Here is a 25,967-nt window from a genome sequence, read left to right as displayed (position 1 = left end):
TAAATATTCAGCTGCACGATCTTCCGCTTCATCACGCGCTTGCATAAGCGAATCATAGGCAGCTTGCATGTCTGAAGCCCTCTTATCCTTAAGCTCAGCCTGCTCCTTCTGCAGTTTTGATTATGCTTCAAGCTCTTGAATAATAGTATCTTGGCGGGTCACTTGGGCTTCTAAGGCCGATTGGCATCAAGTGCCTTGGCCAGGTCCTCCTTTTTTCTTTGAGTTTCATCTCGGGCAGCTTGAAGGATATAGTTTTGTTTCTTACAAGCTTCCTCCCATTGATGAGCAGCAGCTGTGTGCCTATCTTTCTCATTTCTAAGAGCAATCTCAGCATCAGATAACTTCCATTTTGTTGTGTTGGCTGCCAATCAATGTTCGTTGGCTTCTTTGTTAGCCTTCTCAGTGGGTGGGGTCATTCCCCCCCCCCACTTTTCCCCATCGACCGCCACTCGCATAAAATTTCTTGACCACAAGCCATTGTGTTGGCTAAGGATGAAGAATAATCCATGTGAAGATCAAGGCGAGAGCGACCATGCTGGATGATCCGTTCAGCAGGAGGAACACATTGATTGACAAATGTCGCACAAGTATCCGGATATGTGAAATGGGATCCCTTCACAATATTCCAGTTAGGAATATACATAAAGTCATCCTCCCTAGGATTCGGCTCCCCACAATATTCAGAACTTGACGCGTGGGGGCGTACAGGGGTGGAGGAAAAAGTAGGAAGAGGAGATTGATGAGGAATATCTCAGGTCGCCACCCCCCCCCCCTAAGCGCTTGATGGACGTTGGGAATGAGAACCTCCTTCTTCACCTATGAGAAACGGTGAGGAGGAAAAAGAAAATTGTGGAAGAGGTTGAGGAAGAGAGGATTGTAAAGACTCTTGTGTTTTAGACGCCTCCTCATCCGCAACCGGATTCTTCCCCTTGAAGCTGGAAGCATCCCCAGTCCCAAACAAATAAGCCAGAGGATCTTCAGTCTCTGGTGGAGGAAGGGGAACCTCCTGATTTTCCTCGGATGGAGGAGTTGATGGTTTCTCATGCTCCTCCGGAGAAGAAGATGGTAATTTTTCATCTTCGGGTGGCGGAGACGGTGGTTTCTCCAAGGTAACTGAAATACCTCCACCAACGGCTCCAGCAGGATCTACATATAATAAAATCACACTTAAGCATCAATCAATGAATAAAACGGAGATAAAAGTGTCATTTCGACTTACCAGCCGTCCCTTTCATGCGTTCAGCAAGGCTGATCTTTTGCTTCTTCGGACGGTGTGTCCGACGTTTCTTTGTTATTGGTCCTCCTTCGGCATCAGCATGGCTAACGCCTGCGTCACTTGCCTCGGAGAACTGAGGCTTCCTCTTCTGTTCCAGCTCTGCTAACGCATGTGTAACAGATGAAATTTCAGAAGCAACGTCAGACTCATAGTCTTCTAGGGATGATGATTCATCAGTTGAGGATAAAATCACGATCACCCCATCAGTGGTAAGGATATTAAGCGGACGAGGATTAATGATGTACGCACCTGTGCGGAAGATATCTTCCGAGGGTATAGGTTTCGCGCACACCTTTATTGGAAAAAGAAAATGTCCTCAAGTCCTCTCTAGGACGGTAGGATCCTTCGCGTCACGGATCCTCTTGCGAGGACAACCCTTATTCTCAAATAGGGAATTGATCATACTCACCTCACCTGAAACATACACAAGTGTCAGTTCAAAAAGAGATATTACATATGAAGAAAACTGAACAAAGTATATGAGGCTCACGTTCGTTCACGTCCAAGAAGATTGGTTCCAAATCGGGATACGGCCACAGGCGGCTCATTCCCGCTGACACTAAAGCCTCTTCCCGGATAGCCCGCATCGGGGAAGGATTCAACATTAGAAGACGGAACCACCCCCGGCCTTCATGTTGTGCCGTCACCACTTCCGGAAGCGCCTCATTGGCTGGGCGCCGAACCATGGTATCTGGGATTACATCTTCTAAAATCCAGAAGAATTTGATTCTCCATTCTTCACGGCCCTCGAGAGGATCAGTCCTAATAATCCTTCTGGATATTGGGATACCTCTAAACCATCCGCCGCGATTAACCAACCGATAAAAAATCGGAAATCGATCAACACGCGGGATCATCCTGTTCGCCTTACAAACAAATTCGAAGTGTCGAATTTGTGTAAGTGTAAGTGGATGTAACTGGGAGAGATGAATCCCATATGCATTTAGCACCTTCATTAGAAACTTGGTCACGGGAAACCGAAGATTCCCATGGGTGAAATAGTGGGCATAGACAGCCATCTTACCGGCTGGAGGCTTGCTGGCTACGGATCCGGGAGTGGGGAACTCTGGTCCCTACCCTGGTGGAATACCATAAGTACGAAGCAATTTTTCGTACTCGGCTGGATTCCAATTAATTTCGACATCGTCGATATTTGGAATTCACGATTTACTAGCCATGGTCCAATAGAAAAAGGGAAACAACGAGCAATTTTGAAATGGAATCGAACGGTTAGTCAAAAGATTAAGAGAAAGAAGAGAAGATAAAAGAAAATCAAGGGTGATAAAACTTCAAAAAGAAGATAACTTCCACTATTTAAACCCATCGCAATTAATACGATGGGATACGAACAGTGGAGAGAGAAAGTCGTCGCCCACTCAGCAGACGCCACGACACGCGGGAAATTCGAAAAAGAGAAAAGGTGTAAAGTTGGGTACAGTGACAGTCTGCATAAACGTCCCATCATCTGTTCACGCACCTGCAAGTGATCAACTTGTCCTTTTTCATGATTATCCACATCACCATCAGAAGATATTTCTACCAAATTTCAAAAACCCCAAATATATCTTAAGTCCAAAATTCATAAAACTTCACGCGGAAGAAACAATGGACTGGGGGACTTATAGAGGTAGGGTACCAAAAAGACCCAAATACCCTTAAGTATCACCAGCGGGTCAGAGGGGTACTCCTCGTAAGACACCCGCGGGACATTTGGATCACCCGCCTAACTCAGTAAAGGAAGAACAATATTCCGTCCTAGAGAGTATGCGCGGAAAGATCTCGACGCCCTCAAGAGTCATCCGCATGACAGCATTGTCGTCCGCGAGAAGGACCAAAGGTGACGTCATAGGACAGCTGTAACAAACCAATTGCCTTCTAGAAGAGTTACCAAGATGCTTTATTGGGCAATATGTTATCTCTCAGCCAATAAACAAAGGACAACTAGCCAGGTTGTTAAAACCGTGCACATGACCAGAGTTATACATCGCCCTGTCATATTTGGACGCGTGTCCAGGTTGTTATACTCACACACATGCGACGTATAGCTCAACCTATCATACGAAGACGTGTCCAGGTGGTTACGAAAGCATCTTCTAGAAAGGGACAGTTGGTCCAATTATATTCCCACACTCTTCGGCTATAAATACCCTCTCAATCTCCATGAGGTATTCATTCATTCCCAACTATCTACTCTCAATACTTAAGTACTTTTTCCTTTAAGAACGGTACTTATTCTCACGACGGAGGGTGGTTACGGGAAGACCCCCCCCCCCACCCTCTTGTCCTTCCCGTAACGAGCTCACGGTGTTTGTTTTGCAGGTTGTTGTCATTGGACTTTGGGAGATTGAGCTCATATCGTTGTTGGTTGTTACTGTATCCTACCATGTGGACTCATTGGATCTAGGACCTGTTAAGGGGAGTAGATCTGTGTTTCTTCAGTGAATTTATTAGTAGAATATTATTTCTTTTTTTTATCTTGTACTATTTTTTTATTATATAAAATGACTAAATGTATGTGGTCATTAATTTTAGATTTTTTTTTAAATACAATAGTTGGTCTTTTATCTAAATGTGTGTATAGTTTTTACACTGCATATGTCGTGATTTATATAATTTAAAAAAAAATGAGAAGGAAGATAAAACCAAAGAGTGGAAAAAGATAAACAAATACTTGTTTTTCAATTTTACATCAAAGTGATTAACATTTGTTTTTCAATATATAAATACCCTCTCAATCTCCATGAGGTATTCATTCATTCCCAACTATCTACTCTCAATACTTAAGTACTTTTTCCTTTAAGAACGGTACTTATTCTCACGACGGAGGGTGGTTACGGGAAGACCCCCCCCCCACCCTCTTGTCCTTCCCGTAACGAGCTCACGGTGTTTGTTTTGCAGGTTGTTATCATTGGACTTTGGGAGATTGAGCTCATATCGTTGTTGGTTGTTACCGTATCCTACCATGTTGACTCATTGGATCTAGGACCTGTTAAGGGGAGTAGATCCGTGTTTCTTCAGTGAATTTATTAGTAGAATATTATTTCTTTTTTTTATCTTGTACTATTTTTTTATTATATAAAATGACTAAATGTATGTGGTCATTAATTTTAGATTTTTTTTTAAATACAATAGTTGGTCTTTTATCTAAATGTGTGTATAGTTTTTACACTGCATATGTCGTGATTTATATAATTTAAAAAAAAAATGAGAAGGAAGATAAAACCAAAGAGTGGAAAAAGATAAACAAATACTTGTTTTTCAATTTTACATCAAAGTGATTAACATTTGTTTTTCAATATATAATATATACACGCGAAAATTGCATTTTTCTTGCAAATTATGAACTATCATTATGAATTGTAGTTTGGTTATCTAAAACATAAGTGGATAATGAGTAAAAACTTCTTTTATATTGTATTTTACATAAACATCAAGAACAAAACCCAAATAAAAAACAAAAAACGAAAAAAAAAAATGAATAAAATAAAACGAGACTTGGCTAAAGAAAAGTTAATTGCACAATTTAGGGGAAATATACCTTACAAGGTAAATTTGGTTACATCCACATGTGAACTATTATACAAAATTAATGCCCCCTTAACACAAACAAAACAAAAATTCTTATCTGAGTTAACATCACCAAAACCTCATGTTGACTATTAATTTGTAAAATGTAACTCAAATGTTATCCTCAACGCACCGGAGAATCTTCGATTAAAACATCTTTACAAACTTTCAAATTTATACTATTCATGTCCCATCCAACGTCTCTCAGTTGCTGCAAAAACTGGTCAAACTGGTGATCTAGTTCTTTCAGGCTTTCTTGAAGCTGATCAAACATGTTTTCTTGTCTACTGTGATTCTTGTAGAGCCAATATGCCTGCCAAACACTTCGCAACACCGAGAGGCTTGTAGCTCCATCCTATGGTTTTTAGGATACAAGAACAATATGTGGTCATGTTTACTAGATAATAAAATGAGTGAAGATATATTTTTCCAAAGATTATATTGCTAAGCAAAAAAGAAAAGTGAAATGTAAGATGCATACCTTAAATGAGACAAGGATTTTAAAATCTTTAAAAGGCTGCTGGTTCAAAACAAGGATATATTTCTCCTTGGAATAAAGTTTCAGAAGCTTCTTCACCTATAAAAAAACCAGTAACATTACCATCTGTTATCACTCAAATTACTAAAATAACTTTCAATAGAAACAACTAAAATATTTTTCCAACTAAAATTTACCCACCACCCTAACCCACCACCTCCATCTCCGCCTCACAGCTCCACCGTAACCTTCCCTTTCCCTCTACGCCTCTCACCCACCACCGCCACTGCCGTAACCCTTCACTACACCACCTCCGTTACCCACCACTGCCATTACCCTTCACTTCACCGCCTCCATTCCTAGTTTTTGCTTATTTGGTCTTCTAGCATTTCATTTTCTGGACGATTTGTTTTGAATGGCATTAGTTTGAAGGTTTCGCTAGTAGTACACGCCAGGTGTTTGATTAAATGCCAACACCAAATTTTATTTTAATTTCCTTTGTTTCCAAAAACAAAAATAGTTTTAATTTCTTAAGTGATTTATGAAGACCTGTGGTGGAGAGCCGGGTCCTAGCTTGGGCACGGGGATTTGGCGTTGCCCCTTTAAAAATTTTCATTTTTGCAAAGATGGTATCCCGGGATACAAGGGGTATTCTAGGTTACTCATGCATTTTCAGCGGGATCACTTCAATGTAAAGGAAAGGAGAGATCAGTTAAAGGAGCATCTTGCTTCGGACTTGGAACTCTACAATGACGTCATCGAAACCTTGCGCTTGCTTAAGAACTGGTTGTGCGGGGAGTGCATGGCCCTGCATGCCTTGAATAGGCCTTGTATGCACGGAAAAGAAGTGGTTAAATGCACCCCACGTGCAGGAGGCGACTTTGATTTTATTGTGGGGATCCCTCAACCCCGCGATTCGCAGGTGGAACTTGGGAGTGGTCTGTCTGAAACGTTTGTGGTAGATGTCGCTCTCCTTGAACGCATCCTCGTCATTCCTATTGCTACTGTCAAGAGTATCCCGCCCGCGTATCGCATGGCTTTTGCCCAGGCGGCTTTGTCAGGGGGGCTCCGTAAAGTAGTGGATGCCCCGAGGTCTATTGAGGCTTGGGTTAAACTTTTGTTGTTGCCTCTATGCACGTTACGTGTTGTCAAATCGGCTACTAGGCAAGAACAAAGGTCCGGTAACAGGAAATCGCTTCAATGTAGCTCCATCATGCGAGCTTTGGCTGTTTGGAAACATGGGGCAGGTTTAGAAGAGTTGGTGCTACCGCTCCTTGAACTTCCTGTGATGTGGGATTGCCAACATAAAGAAGAGGGAGGGGGCAATATCAAGCAGTGCCTCCGGAAGGTAGCGGATGGCCATTACACAGCAGCGATCAAAGTCCTGTGTTCATCCGGGGTCGTGCCTGCTGGGGGGATACATTAAGAGCATTGATAGATAAACATCCTGTGGTGGACCCCCCCCCCCCCCGACCATGCCCTCCGTCGTGCCATCGGAACCAGCCTTGCAGGTGGACGGTGATTGTGTGCTGGAATGTATTAAAACCTTCCCGAAAGATACATCTTGTTGGAGGGATGGTTTGCGGGCCCAACATATTTTAGACGCTTTCTGTGGCCAGGTGTCTCCGACCGCCTCCGAGCTCTTAAAGGCCATCACTGATGTTGTCAACTTGTGGCTTGGGGGGCTTTGTCCAAAAGTTCTAGCGGAGTTCATTGCTTCGGCACCGTTGACCCCCCTGTTGAAGCCTAACAATGGAATTAGACCCATCGCAGTGGGGGCCATTTGGAGAAGATTGGTGTCGAAAGTCGCTATGCGTAAAATAGGGAAAAAGGTGGTTGCTTATCTAGGGGATTTCCAATTCGGGGTTGGGATCCCTAATGGGGCAGAAGCGGTATTGCATAGTGCTAACAGATTTTTGAGCGCGTTTCATTCTGACGGGTCCCTGGCTATGCTCACTGTTGATTTTTCTAACGCCTTCAACGAGGTGGATCGGACGACCCTTCTCAGGAAAGTTAGCTGCATATGTCCATCCATCTTCCCATGAGTCCAGTTTTTATATGCCCGCCCCGCCCATTTATATGTGGAGGATACTCATATTGGGGCTTTTACTGGGGTGCAGCAAAGGGACCCCCTTGGCCCTCTTCTTTTTGCGTTGGTCCTTCATCCGCTCATCCTTAAGGTGCAGGGGATCTGTTCCTTGCCCTTCCATGCATGGTATTTAGACGATGGCACTATCATTGGTAAGGCTGAGGAGGTCGCTAGAGCGTTGGGCATTATTCGCTCAGAGGGGGCGTCTCTAGGGCTTAGGCTTAATATTCGAAAAACGGAGATTTTTTGGCCATCATGTGATGAATCGAAGAAAGTGTCGGGTTTATTCCCTGGAGAGATTAGCAGGCCTGTGATGGGAGTTAAACTCCAGGGGGGAGCAGTTAGTCGGGATGCAGGGTTTATTCGGTCTTTGGCAACTAAAAGAGCTTTGAGGGCGGTTGAACTTATGAAACGCCTGGCAGACCTGAGGGACCCCAAAGTGAGCTCCTTTTGTTGCGCTCATGCATGGGGGTTGCTAAGTTAGTGTTTGGGCTCCGGACCTGTCAACCTGAACATGTCAAAGAGGCTGTGTCCATCTTTGATGCGGGCCTGCGGGGGGCAGTTGAAGATATTGTTGTGTGTGGAGGACCGCATTTTGGGGACCTCCAGTGGAGGTTGGCTTCCTTCCCTATGCGGTGCGGAGGCTTAGGAATTTTCTCGCCTAAGGATGTCTCCGCATATGCCTTTGTGGCTTCCAGGTCTCAGTTGTGGAAATTGCAGAACCACATCCTGCGAAACGCTGGTGTTATGGGGGTAGATCTTGACTACTCTTTTGCACTTGGTAATATTGGAACAACTCTCCCGGACCTTGATATAGGCGGTTTTACTGATAAGGAGACCGCCCCCAATAAACCTCAACAAACCTTGGCAAGTGCTCTTTATGGTAAACACGTACATGATTTGGAGGAGCGATTCGATATGACCCCGAGACAAAAGGCAGTTTTAGCTTGTCTCAAGGGGCTCATGCCCAGGACTTTTTAACTGTTGTGCCCATTGAAAGTCTTAGGCAACGGATGTCGGCAGTTGAATACAGAGCCATCCTTAAATACCGGCTTATGATTCTTCTTTTCCCTCCAGATGAATCATGCCCCATTTGTAAAAAAGTTTGTTTGGATAGATTTTGTGAGCATGCTCTCCACTGTAAGGAATTGCCAGGATTTAAGTATCGTCATGACTGGGTTAGAGATGTCTTATGGGATGTGCTTAGACGTGTCGGGAGCTCAGCCAAGAAAGAGGCACCAGTTAACTTTTTGACTGATCCGCGAGAGAGATCTACCCTGCGTCCTGCGGATGTTCTTGTGTTTGGCTGGGCAGGGGGTAAGCATGCGTGTGTTGACCTCACTAGGGTGTCCCCCGTTGGTGGGGCTGAGAGACAGTGGCTTCGTACCGGGACAGGCGGTTTTGAGAGCGGAATCTAGGAAGGTTGCTAAGCATGAGACAGCGTGTTTGGAGAATCAGCACGTGTTCATTCCATTTGCCTTCGACACTTTTGGATCCCTAGCTCCCGAAGCGGTTCGCTTCTTGGAGCGAGTGCAGAAGGTGGTCCACAGTGACTCACAGAGCCCGAGTAACCAAGGATTTATATTTAGTAGAATAGACTTTGCGATTCAAAAGGGGGTAGCAGCGCAGCTTGTTGCTCGCTTACCCATTATCCAGATGTAGCTCGATTTGTGTTAACTACTAAAAGAATAAAAATAGTTTAAAATAATCAGAAAAGATATTCTACAAAAAAAAATAAAAAAAAATAGAAACATAAAATGACTTGAGTAAAAACTTTATTAAGGCAATACCTTGAGGCCTGATGTTTCACCAGCGAGCATGTCGGACAAAGACACGCCAAAAACTATTCGTGGTACTGAAAATTTCTCCCATGATAAGATATTTTCCATTTTATTGCATTCCTCACACCCTTAATTTAAATAAAGAAATCAGAAACTTATATACCACATGCTAAAATATCATATGATATATACATCAAAAGACACAAATGTTACCCAATACTGTTGAAGTTGAGACATGCAAGTTCACCAAGATCCGGGCCCGCTTTAGATTTACCTTAATAAACCAAGGGTTTAAAAAGTTCAAACTTAAGTTCAAATTAAACTTATAATCTTGAATAACCTTATAATATCTCACTGTATTAAACTGAAGAACTGAAAGAGACTGATAGCGAAGCCAAAGGTGTAAAAGCCGCATTGTCATCCATGTTGATGCTAGGACCGGATATGAATTCACAAGGCCAGGTGCTGACTGCAATAAGTCAATAAGGTGTTGTAAAGTCTGGTACATCTTCAAATTTGTTTCATTAATATGCAATGTTCTCATTATGATTACCAAGATCAATATGCCAAGACCAAGGCCCATGAGCTGTGCGGATACTTCCCAAACTTCTTCCTGAAAATATTTAATAAAATAATGATTTAACTTTTTGACATGCGTAGTTAACAACTTGATATAATGTGAATATGTAATTAAAATGACTATAGGCATTCCTAGGCCTATAAATGAACCAAATGTTCTCGGCGGGAAGTTTGTTTGTGTTTTTTTAGATGCACGAACATGAACAAAATACGTTGTTCATTTAGATACAAACGAGCATGGATGCATGTCCCATTCATTCATTTAACAACTTTTGTGTTCATTCGTTTACACTCATTTATGTTTGTTAGTTTACGTTTCTTTAAGTTCTTCTGTTTATGTTCATTTCAATAAAAATTCATTTATGTTCATTCATTTTGGTTCATTAATATGTGTTAGTTGACGTTAGTTTAGGTTTGTTCATTTATGTTCGTTCTTCTTACTTGTTTATGCTCATCCGTTTACGTTCATTTATGTTCGTTAGTTTACGTTTCTTTTGAGCGTATTTTTTACGTTCGTTCATTTAAATTTGTTTATGTTCATTCATTTAAGTTCATTTATGTTTGTTGTTTAAGATCGCTACTATACGTTTGTTAATATATTCATTTAATTCAGTTGAGTCTAGTTTTAATAACTTTTTAGGCCCAACAAAAGTTTTCCACGTTAACTTTTAACTAGTTTTGGTTCAGTTATATTGCTCATCTATGTTTCAATTATGTTCTTGTTTTTACGTCCGTGAACCTTAAACACGTTCATTTTCTTAACGAACAAACACAAACAAGAAAACTGTAAATGTCCATGTTCGATCATTTGTTCGGCTAAAGTTAGACGAGCGAACACGAAAAAGAAAACCGCGTTTGTTTAATTGTCTATGGTCTGTTATTTATTTGGTTAAAGTTAAACACGAACACGTTCCATTTATGTTTGTTCGGTTCACTTATGTAACATACCTTTGCTGCCACGTCTCCAAGGTTTCCAGAAACAGCAAAATGATTTTGAATCACCCGAAAAGAAGGATCTTTTAGCCCTCTTGCTACAGCCTGATCAAATAGTCAATCACACCAAAACTAATTTCAAGTAACACAAAGAATACCTTTTTTCTCTGAAATACCTAACACAAATGTACAAATATTAAATAAGCATTTAATGTGGCATAATCAAGAATGGATTAATTTCATATATGCCCTTACAAACTTGAAAATTTTCATATATACCCAACCTAAACTAAAAATGTAATATATACCCAACTTTGATGAATTTTTACCTAATGGCCATTCTACCCCTTTATATCATAATTGTTTAACCCCTATTTTTTATTTGGATTTTGATAATTGAACCAAACCACTGTCTCTTCTTTTTTGTTCTCTCGAGTCTCGACGGCAGATAATCGAACATGGATGTTCAAATTAGATAACCGAACTCAATCAAGTAATCAAACTTTAATAATGTAATCAAACCAGGTATAACCACATGATAATTGAACGATACGCAGTCAATTTTGAGAAAACTATTGTTTATGAGTAAATATAAAATAAATTAAGTTAAAAATTGGTAAAAAAAAAAGTTAAAGAAAACATGGGCAAATATAAAAAAAAAGTTAAATATGGGGACATATATGAAAAAAAAAGTTAAAGAAAATATGGGCAAATAAAAAAAAATAAGTTAAATATGGGGGCATATATGGAAATTTCAGTTTTAGAAAAATAATGTAAAATGGTCATTTATTAAATTGTTTTCAATGAATTGGATATGTTTGCAAAAGCATATATGAATTTTTAGTTTTACATGAGTATACTTGATATTTTTCAAGTTTGTAGGGGTATATATGGAATTTTCCCATCAAGATATATTTATATCAATCAAATACCTTAGCAAGATTCCCTAGAGATGCTAGTGGAAGGAAATATGCAGGATATATGGGAGTACACAGATCAAAGATGCTGCATCACATTAAAAAAAGGTAATAATATTATGACAGAATTACAGAAATTATCATTTATGTTTGCACCTAATTTCACTCGTTGTCCTTTATCTTCAATATTGATATGTTTTATCCTTTCCAACAGAGTTTGTCCTTTGGCCCAAACCCAGTTAGTTTTTCTAGTTAAATCATGTCATGTGCCTTACACATGAGGGTAAATTAGTCTTTTCACCTACTAAAATTAAAAATATTATAATACAAAAAAACTCAATATAATATAGATATATAATCCTAATCCAAATCCTATTTCTAACTCAATAAAAACTCAATATGAGCCTGTCTGTCGCATCATCTCTCTGAAATCACCACACACGACCACCGCCGCTGTTAAAAACAGCGGCCATACCTCTCCTTATCACCATCACCATAAAAAAACCACCCTTTTCACCTACCCGCTCATATCAAAAACCTTATCCACAACTCCACCACCGCTGCATCCAATCTCCGTCAAAACATGGCGGCGACCAACAATCTCCACCTCTTACAAAACAACTCTAGTCCCCCAACCAGCTTCTTCACCGCAGCATACTTTTTCCCCCTTCCCTTCTATAAAAGATTGGCTCAACCACCGCCATGTAACTCAAATCCGATATGTTTCAAGCAACCCGCCACCGCTGCCATTGTCTAGCCCTATCGGAAACAGATTCTAGCTCTGTTGTCTCCGGGCCGACCATTGTAATTTGAATATTGTATCAAGAAAAACTTGTGAAACTTGAGGTGCATTATATGGATGAGCTAGAGGGGTAAAATGGGCATACTTGGTTAACCTATCTACAATAACCAAGATGGTATCTTTACCTTGAATTTTGGGAAAACCTGAGATAAAATCCATTGGAATATCGGTAAAGATATGAGTAGGGACCGGCAAAGGTTGCAATAGGACTGGAATAGCTAAAGGTTCATACTTTGCCTGCTGACATTGGGAGCATTATTTTACACACTTATATACTTGTTTAGCACACCCCTTCCAATAGAAAAATTTTTTAACCTTTTTTAATGCGGGAACATAACCAGAGTAAGAATAAAACAGCTCAATTATGTCTTGTTTTAACTGACTATCATCTCCAATCCACAACTTGCTTTTTCTCCTCAACAAACCCAAGTAACATGAGGAATCTGTTGCCCTTGAACTAATTTTTGTATAACAGATTGAAGACAAGCATCATACTCCCATGAAGCTTTAATCTTGTTTAGTAACAAAGGATCAATAGCAGTCATACCTATCTCAAATAATGCTAATCCAGGCATTCTAGACAACCCATCAGCTACCACATTTTCAATGCCCTTCTTATACACTATCTCATAAGTGTACCCCCATCAACTTAGCTAACCAAGATTGTTGCAAAAGAGTACTGATTTTCTGAGTTAATAAGAACTTCAAACTCTTGAGATCCGTTTTTATTATAAACTTCTTAGTAACCAAATAATGGGGCCATTGCTTAACAGCCATCATGATTGCCAAGAATTCCTTTTCATATACTTATAGAGTAAGTTGTCTTACAGAAAATGCTTTACTGGATAAAAGCTGATTTTCCTACATTAAAGCTGCACCCATTCCTTTAGAAGAAGCATCCGTCTCGATGATAAATGTTTTTTGTAAAATCAGGGAGAGCCAACACCGGTGCAGAGGTCAGGGCAACCTTTAACTTGTCAAATGCTTCTTGTACTTCCTTTGTCCAGACGAAAGATTCTTCCTTCTTTAAGAATTCTGTTAGACGTCTTGCATGAATTCCAAAGGATTTGATGATTTTTCTATAATAGCCGGCCAATCCCAAAAAAAACCCCTTAATTTCTTAAGATTTTGAGGAATTGGCCATTCTTGAATGGCTATGATTTTCTTGGGATCAATTTGCACCCCTTGACCAGAGATAATATGACCCAAGTATTCTACAGCTCAAGATCAGTCACATGTTGAGTCATAGTTGGGCTGTAAACTAGTATGTCATCAAAGAATACTAGAGTGGTCTTTCTTAATAAAGGCTTGAATGTTTCATTCATTAAAGATTGAAATGTAGCTGGTGCATTAGTGAGACCAAAGGGCATCACTACAAATTCAAACAAGCCTTGGTGGGTTCTAAAGGCTGTTTTATGAATATATCTTTCATCTATTCTTATCTGATGGTAACCAGCCCTTAAGTCAAGCTTAGAAAACACAGTAGCACCCCCAACTCATCTAGTAATTCTTCAATAAGTTGAATGGGAAATCTGTTTTTATTAGTAACCTCATTTAGTTGTCTATAGTCAACACAAAATCGCCAAGTTCCATCCTTTTTTTTTACTAAAACCACAGGTGAAGCAAAAGTACTTTTGCTATTTCGAACAGTACCAGCATCTAATAATTCTTGAGTCAATTTCTCCAAAACATCTTTTTTGACCAGCAGGATACCTATAAGCTCTTTGGTTGATTGTGACATTTTTATCTTTTAGCAAGATTCTTTGATCACAATCTCTTTTAGGGGGTAAAGTAATTGGTACCTAAAAAATGTCTTGAAATTGGTGAAGTAATGCTCTAATTGCTGATTAGAGGTAAAATTGATAATGCTGGTGTCATGTTGAAAGCAACTTGACCCCACAGTTTGCATGCTATACAGTTGTGCAGTAGCAACATCTTGTGTCAATAAACTTTCCAACTTTTCAGCAGAACATAATTGCATATCTTTTGCATCAATTACCTTCAATTCAAACATCTGGTTAGCCACTTTAAACTTCATAGTCAACTCTTTAAAATTCCACATAATGTCATTGAGAGTTTGTAACCATTGAACTCCTAATACCGTGTCGTAATTACTTAATGGAATGAGCACTACATCAGCAGTGAACCAGTTACCTTGCATACTCCACTTAAAATGCTCACATAAGTGAGTACAAGCCAACTTATTACCATCAGCTATGGTAATACTTAACTCACTAATGGGTTTAATAGAACATTTTATCTTCAAAGCCAAATCCTTATTAAGAAAATTATGAGTTGACCCTGAGTCAATGAGAATCAGCAGGGGTTTAGTTCCGATTGATCCTTTCACCCTCATGGTTGAAAATGAGTTCACTACCATTCTAGCATTCAAAGAAATACATGGGTCTTGTAACTCTTGTCTTAAGAGCTCCACAGAATCACTACAATCTTCCTCTATTTCTATTATTTCAATAGAGAATAATTGCTTGTTCTTACAAATGTGGTTTGGAGTGTACTTTTCAGTACATCCAAAACATTCACCTTTGGCTCTCTTTTCTTCTATCTTTTTATGACTTAATCTTCTAGCATTAAGAGACTTAGGTAACAAGGGCAGATTCACACCACCACCTCTATTGCTATAATTTGTGGTTCTTGAAGTAGATGCAGAATAGGATGGTTTAAAGGATCTAATAGGTTGTACTAGGGACATATTATTATCATTATAAACTCTAGCCAGCATGTAAGCTCTGGTAAAGTTCTTGGCCTAATCAGCTTCACCGGATTCCCAATTTCAGGCTTAATGGCTCTAAGAAACATGCTCACAGCATACTCATCACAAATGTCAACCCTAGTCAATGCTAGATCAAACTCTTTACAAAATTCATCAAAAGATTGATTAGTTTGTTTCAAATATGCTAAAGAACCCATAGCATATTGATTAAGGCCTAAACCAAATCTTAAAACTATAAATCCTTGATACTCATACCACATCATGCCATCAATGCTACCACCCCTCGATCTAACAAATGATTGATGCCAAAATAAAGTTGTATCCTCTAAATGAACTACAACATAACAAACCTTGAGATTTTCAGGAGTGACATCAATATCAAAGAAGTGCTCTGCTCTACATAACCAACCCTCTATATTATCACCATTGAATTTCGGAAAATCTATCATTGTCAAACGATTATGGCTGTTATGGAAAGGACGTAGACGCGAATTATCATTCGGTCCATTCACACCGGTGCCATGGTGATGATGATTGTTGTTTTGATTGATGCTCAGCGCCTGAACACTCTGGATAAGCTCGTTCATTTGATTTTCCATTTGTGTCTTCATTGAAGCAATGTTCTCGCCATTCTTTGTGACAGCCGACTACAAACGATTCAAGACTACATCGTGCTCTTGCACTCGTTGATCCATTGACATATTACGAATAGTCATTACTGATTGAAAACTAAATTGAAATTAGGGCAAAGTTGATTGAAATTGGGGCAAAAATGAATTGATCGAACGATGATCAATTCTTGAAGAATTGAAACGAAATTGAATGTAACAGAGATTGAAATTGATCGAACAACAATCAATTTTCAGCGAATTGAAACAAAGAAAAAAAATAATAGATTAAATGATGAACTGGATTTGGTGAAGAAATCAAGCGGGTTCCGAGGAAAGAATTGCTTTGATACCAGTTCGTTAGCTAGAAATTGAGATAAAGAATCAAGAGAGAAAATGATACCACAATCAATAGCTATTTTTCATTACTCATCAATCCAGTAGTTATACAACAATTGTAACAGACTTTGCTAACCGACTTCCCAACTAACTATTACAACTATTGCACTTTTAGTCCTTTGACTTACTAACTATGACGATATGACCCTTGACTTATACTTTTGATACTAACATAGAGTTTACAGATCTGTAATTTTTGAGTTCACATAGTTTTCACCTTTTGCGTAAATTAGGGAGAAAAACATGAAATTGACATTTGATTATGGTTAGATTTGGAGGTTAATGGTGGTGGTGGCTGATTTGGTGAAAGGGGAGGTTGATATGGCGATGGTTTCAGGCGGTGTGCTGGTTGCCGTAAGTTGGATGGGGGCTGGTGTGGGGGTGGCCGGGTGGGTGGGGGTGGTGAGTTGGTGGGAATGGTGTTGGATGAGTAAAAAAGAGAGAGAGAGAGAGAGAGAGAGAGATATTTTTATTCTTTATGTATATATGTATAGTTTGTAATTATTATTTTTTTAAATGTTTTTATATAAATAGGTATAATGTTAAATTTGCCCTCATGTGCAAATCACATGATTTAACTTAACGAGAAAAACTAACTAGGTTATGGTCAAAGGACAAACGATGTTGGATTTCTAAATTTAAAGGATAAAACAGATCAATTTTGAAGATAAAGGACAATGAGTGAAACTGAGTGCAAACATAAAGGACAAATTCTGTAATTCTGTCAAATATTATATTGCAACTAAGTATGAACCATGTGTGTATCATGTATGACTTACCTTCCAGCACTGCCAATGAAGTCAGCATACATGCGCCATTGTTTTGGATCATCATCAAAAAGATTTCCAAATCGGCCACCTAATGAAGGTGATCATGATTAATTAATGCAAAGAATTAGTGCTAATGTCACGTTTGTGAGAATTTGATGAACATGTACCAATGAAAAAACGCCCAACCGCACCAATTCCATCTTTCGACACCCATCTGCAGGTTTTGGTAAACATGTCAAATTCACAAACATGTATCCTCTTATTGTCACAGAAAATGCAAAGGTTGACTTTACATTTGTCAATTAGTAGGATATCTAAAGTCTACCAAAACACAAAAGGAGTATTCTTGTGAAATAAAATGAATTGTAACAAAAATGATTACTGAGAGTAAACATGTCAAATTTGGATCAATGCCCAACAAAGAAATAAAACATGACATATATTTTGATACAATTTTATAAGTAAATTGTTGCATTGTATGGAGAGAGTAGATAGAAAATCGATCACCTGATGGCAGCAGCAGAAGCTGCAGCTGTAGTTGCAGAAGTATAGTCCAAACCAACAGCCTGTACATTATTGATGCATAGATTTATAAAAGGTTTGTTCAAATGGAAAACAACAAGCCTGCAAGTACTAGAAATATAGCAAAAATAGATCATAACACTGACAAATAAGAACTAGAATACTAAAATTGGAAAACAAATAAAGGGAATAAGAACAAGGTAAGAGTTAGACGGACCTGCCTTTAGAAGACTTGAAGTGACCAACGTGTGACAAATCCATGCAGTGACATTCGTTGGGACCTGTAACAACATATATTCCAAGTAGTCATCCGATACTGACCCTGCATTACAAATTCAAAATGAAATAGAATTAAAGAAACATGTTGGCCTTTTTTATGCATATAAATGAAAATAACTAAAATGTAGGAATTAGGAAGAAAAGGAAGAAAGTGATAAATTAAGAAGTGTTGTTTGTTACCTGGGAAACCAGCAGGAAGAACAAAATCTTTGACTAAATCAGGAAGCCAAGGCAGTTCCTTCGAAGAAAAACCATTAGATTTGGATTCATCCTCTAGAAAGGTTGTTAGTTGTAATTCATCATCAAGTATATACCTGACTTACACCGTAACAAAAAAAAATGTGAAGAGGCAAGAGGTAGAGCAGTGAAAATCCTCATTGTTGAGGAGACTTGGGAGGAGTAGATTAGGCAAGATTTGCTAGAGTTACCCCTCTCTGAGGACATTGTCCATGATAGGAGTTCGTGAAGACGTAGGATTAGTGTTAAGGATCTTTAGCTGGACTTTAATTGTTATTAATGTTCTATCTATTACTTTTTTTACTATTTACATGCCATCCTCTGCTAGTGGTAGCTTTCTAGTTACACAATTTTTAACCATCACCTGCACACTAGCACTATATATTTATGTACTCTGTTTTTTATGCTGATATTTTCTAGAGTCGAGGGTCTCACTAGAAGCAACCTCTATATCCTTTGGGATGAGGTATGGTTTACCTACACCCCACCCTTCCCAGACTCTACCAATAGCTGGTGGTTGTATATGGGCACAAAAAAGATGCAAGAAAGCAATAAATTACCCCACATATTAATATTTATGCACACAATTAGAGACACTCTAATACATATCCAAGTTCATGAACATATAACCGTACGTGGGGTGTCAATCGTGTCGGCGTGTTGAGATTCTTCAACCCTAACCCAACCCATATATTTAAATTCATGTCGTGTTGGGATCATGTTTAAGGTCAACCCATTTTACATTCATTTACGAATATGGTAATACCTAGTGGCTTAATTAATAATAACCTAAACAATGGTTTAAAGTCGGTCGAAATGAAAATACCTCTTTGAAGTTCCGTTTGTGTATCTTTCGACCAAAACAACTTGATGTTTGCTGCCATCACTACAATATCTTATTCTTATTTATTTACATACATATAGGATTTGGAACGACTGGCCCACAAAGCATACAAGCCTGTATTAAAGTGAAATGAATACCTTGTTGTGTGTGAATCATCTTGTTTGGAATGATAAGATTGAACCCTAGTAGATTTTTTAACTGGGAATGAGAGGTGCAGAGAGAATAATAATAATAATGACATTGTGATTGTATAGTAGCATCTGTTTTGGGTGTCTGTGGAAGGAAGGATACGAAGCTAGCAATGGTGGGTGGAGCGAGGTCCACTCATAACAATTAACAAGCCTATCCAAAACATATATTATTATTATTATTATTATTATTATTATTTAACAGATTTTGGATCTACCTCACCACCCGAGTGAGATATGTTAGCAACTGTCCATATTAATTTTGACGTTTCAGACATGACTCACTCAAGAACGTCATCAAGAACTATCAGAAATCTTAACCACCACACCCACCAGAAGGTCAAATAAATTAATTAGGCATATTCCATGAAAAATAGATAATTTTAAAATGTGACCAAGTAAAGCATAAATCGTCGCCCACAGTTACAACCGGCTCTAAAACGAACCTTAATTCTTTTTGGATGTTTTTGCACAATATTAAATATGTTCCCTATGTCCTTCACGTTAGCCTCTCTCCTCTAAAACAGTCGAAAAAGGTATAATATGTAGTGATAATTATGGTCGCATAAAACATAAGTATCTAAAACTCTAATTAATAATTTTTCTAATGCATATTTATTTCTTATACTAAACAAGTCAAATGGTTTTATACTAAGAAAAGACATCATGTTTAGTTAAATATATATTTAAACAATAGTCCCACAAGGCATCCTTGACCTGGCTTACTATTTGGTAACATGGAACACAAATGGAAGAAGGTCGGGTGATCAAATCCTGACAGTATGTCTTTTGTAACAACTTGGATTTTAATATTATTATTTTTAATGGCCATTACTAGCTTTTATGCTCGGGTTATCTTATCAAACTATGTTTCACGCATTTACCGAGTTAATTAATTGTTATTATATTATTGTTTAATTATTAATATAATATATATTTTCAACTTTCTTGTTTTGACAAAAAGGACCCAAACTAAAACTTTTACCCAACTTTGTTTCCACACCATAACGGCTGGATTGCAAATCTTATAAAACTTATATAATGACCCATATCCTAACCCAAACCCTTATCCAACCCGTATCCAGGATTAATGTGACCCGTTAGTTTGCTTGACCCCTTTGTAATTTATTCATCAAATCGTTTATTTCGCTTATCACGACCTTCACCGACACTATTAATTTGGAAATCATAATCTCATTGATACGAATTTACATTAATACTGAACCCGTCATATATGATTTCTTGAATTACAAGATTCACATCAAAATAATGCAATTAAACGAGTATGCACAATCCTTACAAGCCAGCGACCATAAACCCTATACTTAATTGGATATATCGAGCCTTCACCTGCTGATTTGATTTCGTATATGGCCGACGCACTGATATACGCCGTTCTTCCTCGATTGGCCATCGTTTCAGGTAATTGAACATCCTAATAATATATTTTTAGCACGTAATATAAAAGCCCTAACATAATCTTTAACGAAATCAACTGGATTAAATGATTTAAGGATCTAGGGTTCCTAATCAGTATGGGATTCATGACTACTTCTTTATAAATTCCTATTTTTATTCTTACACAAACTAACAATCTGGAGCATTTGGCTGGGTTTGTTTCTTTGTTCTTGATAACTCGGCTGCCGGCGTGGGTTCGAGTCCCGGCAGCCCGAGTTTTTAGGTTTTTAATTTTTTTGCTGTTGACAATTGTTTTAAGGCTTTGAAGATTTATATTAATTATTAATAAACCAACATATTAGAGGTTGTGTTTCTTGTCACATCTCGTTAAAAGCTTTCGATTACGCATATATATACATGTGTGTATATATATATACTAGTTAAAAACCCGCGCGATGCGGCAGCAACACGCTGTGAATTCCGGCAGTATCGTTTTGGTTCTTGACGATAACGGTGTGGTATTGCCATTCGTTATAATCACTGAAATAGAGCACAAAAATTAAATCGTAATATGACGGCTCAAGTTACTCTTGTGCAACTTTATCAAATATTAGATGTAATACACCAAGAATTTGGCATACAGTGTTTTTTGTTTCTATGGTTTTAAGATTAAAAAAAGAATTTGCTACATCTTGAGCTTCAAGCTTCAATAATCTACACAATTTTATAAAAATATCTTGATCTTCAATAGTGTACAGACTTTTATTGCCTTGTTAACAAACAAAATACATAACATGTCAATTGCTAATTTTAGACTCATGGTAGACTTTGACCTTTCTAGGTCAAGTTTTCACTAAAATTTCAAAATTAATTGTTTGCCCACAAACCTCAACATAAAATCCGCCTAAACACAACAAAGTCTTTTAAAACAAATTGTCAACTCAAACAAAAAAAAAAACAATCCCGAACAGTTCGGGTTTAAAACAGCTCGTCAAAGGTGGGAGTTCAAGGAAGTTTTGTATGGTCTGATCAAACTTTTTAAGTATTTTCTGTAATGCACACTTTAAGAATGCAAACTACACAAAATTTGGAATGATATATATATTTTTTAAAAATTAAAGGACAAGTAGGCAAGATCACTATAATGTCAAATCAAGGCCAATCCTGATTACAAGCTAAAACAACAAAGAATTAATACAGGCATTAAATTGTTTGATATATAAGTACATTTCTCATACGTTTCAAGATATAACCGCTACTTACTCAAAAACGCAATCCCACCCGTAACGCAACATAACAAAAGGAGCGGAAAGATAACTGATGTCAACCTTCATAATCCTATGCAAAAATCTGTATCCGTTTAAGTTTAGTAAGGCCTTTAATTACACTAATCTTGTTTCGTGTTAGATTAGTAACAACTGCATCTACATATTGCACAAATAAATGTCACAATTTTATTATAACAAGAACAAAAAGGTCCTGTTACCGACCATGTAACGGGTCAATGATCCGAAACAAGTGGTTTCTTAGCAGGTGTTTTTTTTTCTAGACTAAAAGATTACAAATTAAACGACATTCATGACAAAATCTCATTGATAAAAAGAAGAAAGTTGACTTGAGTTGAGTTTTTACCTTAGTAAACCATATGGTTATGATGGTGCAACGATGATGTTGTTGTTGATTTCACCTAATGCCCTCTTGTATTGACCTATTAGGCGGCCTCCTATTTTCCCATACCCAGTCTTGAATCCACCTCCTGTGATCATCAAAGTTTCAAATTTTAGGGTTATAATCTTGTTTTCATTGAACATTTCCTCAAACAGATGGCATACATTCTTTATTTTATTTACCTTGTGGCTTTTGGGTAAATTGCATATGGGATAATCCCCTTCAATCCAGCCATAAACACTGTATAACTCAAATTCCATAAATCAAAATTTTACACATACAAAATAATGATACTCGTAATAATCGAGAACTTGCCTGTTTTGCAATAAAGATCTTCGGATTATTCAAAAATCAACCCAAGAGTGCACATAAGAGGGGTGATCTATAAATTGATTTTCTTGCTTATGTAGTGTTTAGCAGCAGAAAAATAAATAAAATACCAACTCAATTAGTACAAAATTAACCATAGTTGTACATAATTATACACGTAACAAATTTCTAAAACAAAATTATAGCCAAAACATACTTTTTGATGAAAAAAAAACATGAAATGGAAACAAAAATCTATCAATTAAGGTTAAAAAAAGGATAATTAATTTTGCTGCATTTAACGTGAAACTAAACTTACAATCAAAAGTGATTCCACCTTGGAGAAAGCTCCATGTACTTGGGGGGTGTTTGGGATTGCTTATTTTACTTCCTTATGACTTATAACTTTCACAAAAAAGTCATAAGGTGTTTGGCAAAATTGAAAGTTGTGAGGGAAATAGGTTATAAGTTACACTTTTGTAACTTATAACTTATGAGAATAAGTGATAATGAGGTGGAAATAAGGAATCCCAAACACCCCCTTTTAAAGCTTTGTAAGAATTGGATAACCATTTCTTAGGCTGGAACAAAAAACAATAAATTAAACATCTAAGATCCATTTATGAAGCAACAAAAATATAAAAATATGTGTAACAGAATTAGTGAAAATTAGCAAGTTTTAGTTGGCGAGCAAACTAAAAAAAACCATCATGAATAGCAAAAATACTTATCACAACCATTTTTCGATCTTTAACCATCTTCAACGTCCACGGCCGCCGGAACTCTAATTAGTTGGAACACCGCCCAAAATCGGAAAAAACCTAATATAAATAGAACCAACGGTGGAAATGGAGCAGCAAATCAACAAGATTTGAGAGAGAGAGAGAGAGAGAGAGAGGAAGGAGAAAAGTTTGGTGAGGTTTGAATCTTTATTGATTTAGGTTTCAAAAAGATTTTTGGTTATTTTAATTTTGAATCACTTTATAGCAGAGACATAAGCGCGGGATTTGTTGCTTTTGAAGAAACTGCATTTCAGAGTGGTACATTATGCATCATTAATAGTAAAACTCTTAAAATTAAGAGTTTTTGGTTAATTACCTAAGTATCCTTCCTGTATGTATTTTATAGTAGTATATATATATATATATGTATTTTAAGTATTTATTAATAATAAGTAAACCTTATTACTTATCAAAACCCGAAACCATTATTTATGTGTTCTCGTCGTTGAAACGTCTTTATAAATTTTCTTTTAAATTTTATACATAAAAGATATATATTATATACATGTATCATTCTTTAAAATTTGTAACAATCGTATTAGTTATATTTATAAAATTAGATTTTCGTTAAGTATTCCAAGATATAAATTGTATGATAAATATATATTTTTAAAATCATGTAATATGTTACAAGATGTATTTATTTATGTATTCACTTATAATTGCTTATTTAAGTATTTTTTGATTAATTATATAATTATATTATATTCAATTCGTATTTATTTAGTTAAACTAATAATATTGAATTCGCAATAATAATAACCGTAAGAAATCAACCGTTCAATCATTAACGTCCTAATGCCAAACATAACTCAAATCACTTCGACACTTTAATTAATTATACATGTTGTCTCATTATTAATTAACTCATACTAATATTATTTAACTAGGAATCCTTGACGTTATATCCCGAAGGGTTCATCTCTCTCACATCATTATTTATATTTCGTTCATCCAATCAGGTGAGTACCACATTCCCCTCTTTTTACTCGTTTCCTACGTTTTGGGGACATATGCGTAAATTATATTTCTTATATATACTTATACACAAAACTGTAACTTTGTCTTATGTGTTAACAACTTATATCTTACTTGTTTGTGTGCTTATTTGCTTTGTATGCTTCCGCATTCAGAGATGTCCAACATAATCTCAGTCTAGTATGATCATACGCCAGCCGTTAGCCTTGTGCTTCTCGACATCTCAGTTATACTTGCTCATTTGGTTAATTTGTTATTCTCATATGACTTGTTGCAATTACTTATTTTTATATATACTATATGTACATTTAAACTGGTGTGTCGCTCACTCAACCTTGTGTTGACAAAATATATTATTTTCAACGCATATGCAGGTTATCTTGTGTTGTGAAGTAAGTGGAGTTGGAAGATTATTTAAGGACTTATACCACAAGGAAATTTAATGAGACAATTAATGCCATGATTTTGATTTGTTTGATGATTTGTTAGTTTCGGATATTGTAAGGAATGATGGTGTTACTTGAAATTATTAAATAGATATTTAAACTTATGATGTTGCATGATAATAACCTTGAGAGCTGTGACAATCAGTTCGCGCCCCGACATTTCCGCCATAGGTTGGGGTGTGACATCTTTTACTGAGTTTTACATGATTTACCAAATGTTTATTAGAATGGTTTTCGTTTACTAAATTACACAATCTCGAGAACTAGTTAAATTAAACCAATTGGGTACAAAAAGACCAAAGAAGGTTGGGAAATGAATTAAGAGAAAATTCTCAAAATAGTCCATTTAAAGAGAGTGTCACACCCCGTCAAGGTGGAAACGCAGGATGCGACAACCATGGTTCTTGTAGCCTTTGTTTATGTGAAAAGCATTCCTAGTGATGTATGGGACTCCAAGATGGCTTCTGAAAAAACATACTTGAAAACGTCAAAACAAATTTGGTGAGTTCATAGGTTTAAATGATGTGATGTAAATGTTAAATACTTGAAAGCCTCAATGGTAAATAAGTGTATCGATTATTTCAAAAAACATTGTTACAATGTGCTTGTTTTAGAATTTTCAGAGATTTAGTCAAAAACTGTAATAATATGTAAATTGTTCGAGATACTTCATAGTTCTACTCGAAAACTATAATAATATGTAAATTGTTCGAACTGTTTCATAGTTTTACTCGAAAACTATAATAATATGTAAATTGTTTTGTAATGTACCATAGTCTTACTCAAAAACTATAGTGATACATAAATGCTTTATAATGTATATGTATGCTAATAATGTTTGACAGTAATCCATAAAACTTTGGTAATATATATGTGACATTCGTCAATTTCGGGTCTCGTTTGTATTCGTTTTTGTATTCGTTTATCATGTAAACCGACCCATTTTGTAAACCAAAGCTTATGATTTAATCAAAATGATGGATTTTATGTTACAATATTGTTTTACACTTGTTGGGTCTTGAAAACATCCTTTTTGGTCCTTAAAACTCCTTAAAAATGACTTAAACCAAACTTTGGGGACTATTATTGTCATTTACCAAAAACTTGTTTGACCATTTCAACCATCACATGCATCTTTACCCTATTTGTATGAATCATACTCTTACCATTATAAAAGCAAGGCTCCATGCATCACTTTGGTTGTTCAGCTTCTCCAAAATCTCTCTCAAATCCAAGTATTCATCTTCAACATTTTGCTATTTTGACTACTTAAGGTCAAACTAAAAGCTAACCTTGTTCTAATTAATTCTTATTACTTGAATATGGTGGTACAACATATATATAATACACACCCCTTGTTACCTTTAGTAGTTACTCCTCCGACTC

General features: G+C 37.1%; 1 protein-coding gene across 3 annotated transcripts; it reads right to left on the bottom strand.

Annotated features, from left to right (window-relative positions):
* Nucleotides 1-4,781: 4,781 nt before the first annotated feature.
* Nucleotides 4,782-18,044, bottom strand: LOC143531069 (protein root UVB sensitive 5). Of its 3 annotated transcripts, XM_077026454.1 has the most exons (13): nucleotides 17,912-18,044; nucleotides 17,670-17,774; nucleotides 17,438-17,563; nucleotides 17,098-17,144; nucleotides 16,940-17,018; nucleotides 11,636-11,708; nucleotides 10,719-10,808; nucleotides 9,745-9,804; nucleotides 9,547-9,660; nucleotides 9,405-9,465; nucleotides 9,201-9,319; nucleotides 5,325-5,420; nucleotides 4,789-5,198 (listed from the first exon to the last, which is right to left on the bottom strand). In XM_077026454.1, the coding sequence occupies exons 2-13, from the start codon at nucleotides 17,711-17,713 to the stop codon at nucleotides 4,968-4,970; spliced, it is 1,140 nt and encodes a 379-aa protein (XP_076882569.1). In that variant the 5' UTR covers nucleotides 17,714-17,774; nucleotides 17,912-18,044; the 3' UTR covers nucleotides 4,789-4,967. The 3 variants fall into 3 exon arrangements, with proteins under 3 accessions (XP_076882568.1, XP_076882569.1, XP_076882570.1); XM_077026453.1 differs by having other exon boundaries at nucleotides 4,782-5,198; nucleotides 9,405-9,660; XM_077026455.1 differs by having other exon boundaries at nucleotides 9,405-9,660; nucleotides 17,438-17,496; nucleotides 17,912-17,995.
* Nucleotides 18,045-25,967: the final 7,923 nt, after the last annotated feature.

Source organism: Bidens hawaiensis, unplaced genomic scaffold (genome assembly GCF_021521415.1).
Source record: "Bidens hawaiensis isolate Kalapana, Puna unplaced genomic scaffold, B.hawaiensis_p1.1 tig00009076_1, whole genome shotgun sequence".
Lineage (NCBI taxonomy): Eukaryota > Viridiplantae > Streptophyta > Magnoliopsida > Asterales > Asteraceae > Bidens > Bidens hawaiensis.
The sequence above is the reverse complement of the archived record's forward strand: the minus strand, read 5'-3'. Positions and strand labels throughout refer to the sequence as shown.

Excerpts from the sequence above, each read along its gene's own strand:
- LOC143531069 (XM_077026453.1), bottom strand. The coding sequence starts at position 17,713 with ATGGATTTGTCACACGTTGGTCACTTCAAGTCTTCTAAAGGCAG. Across the intron at positions 17,564-17,669 it reads TTCAAGTCTTCTAAAGGCAG|TACTTGCAGGCTTGTTGTTT; the intron begins GTCCGTCTAACT and ends CTATATTTCTAG. Across the intron at positions 9,805-10,718 it reads TTGGAGACGTGGCAGCAAAG|GAAGAAGTTTGGGAAGTATC; the intron begins GTATGTTACATA and ends AAATATTTTCAG.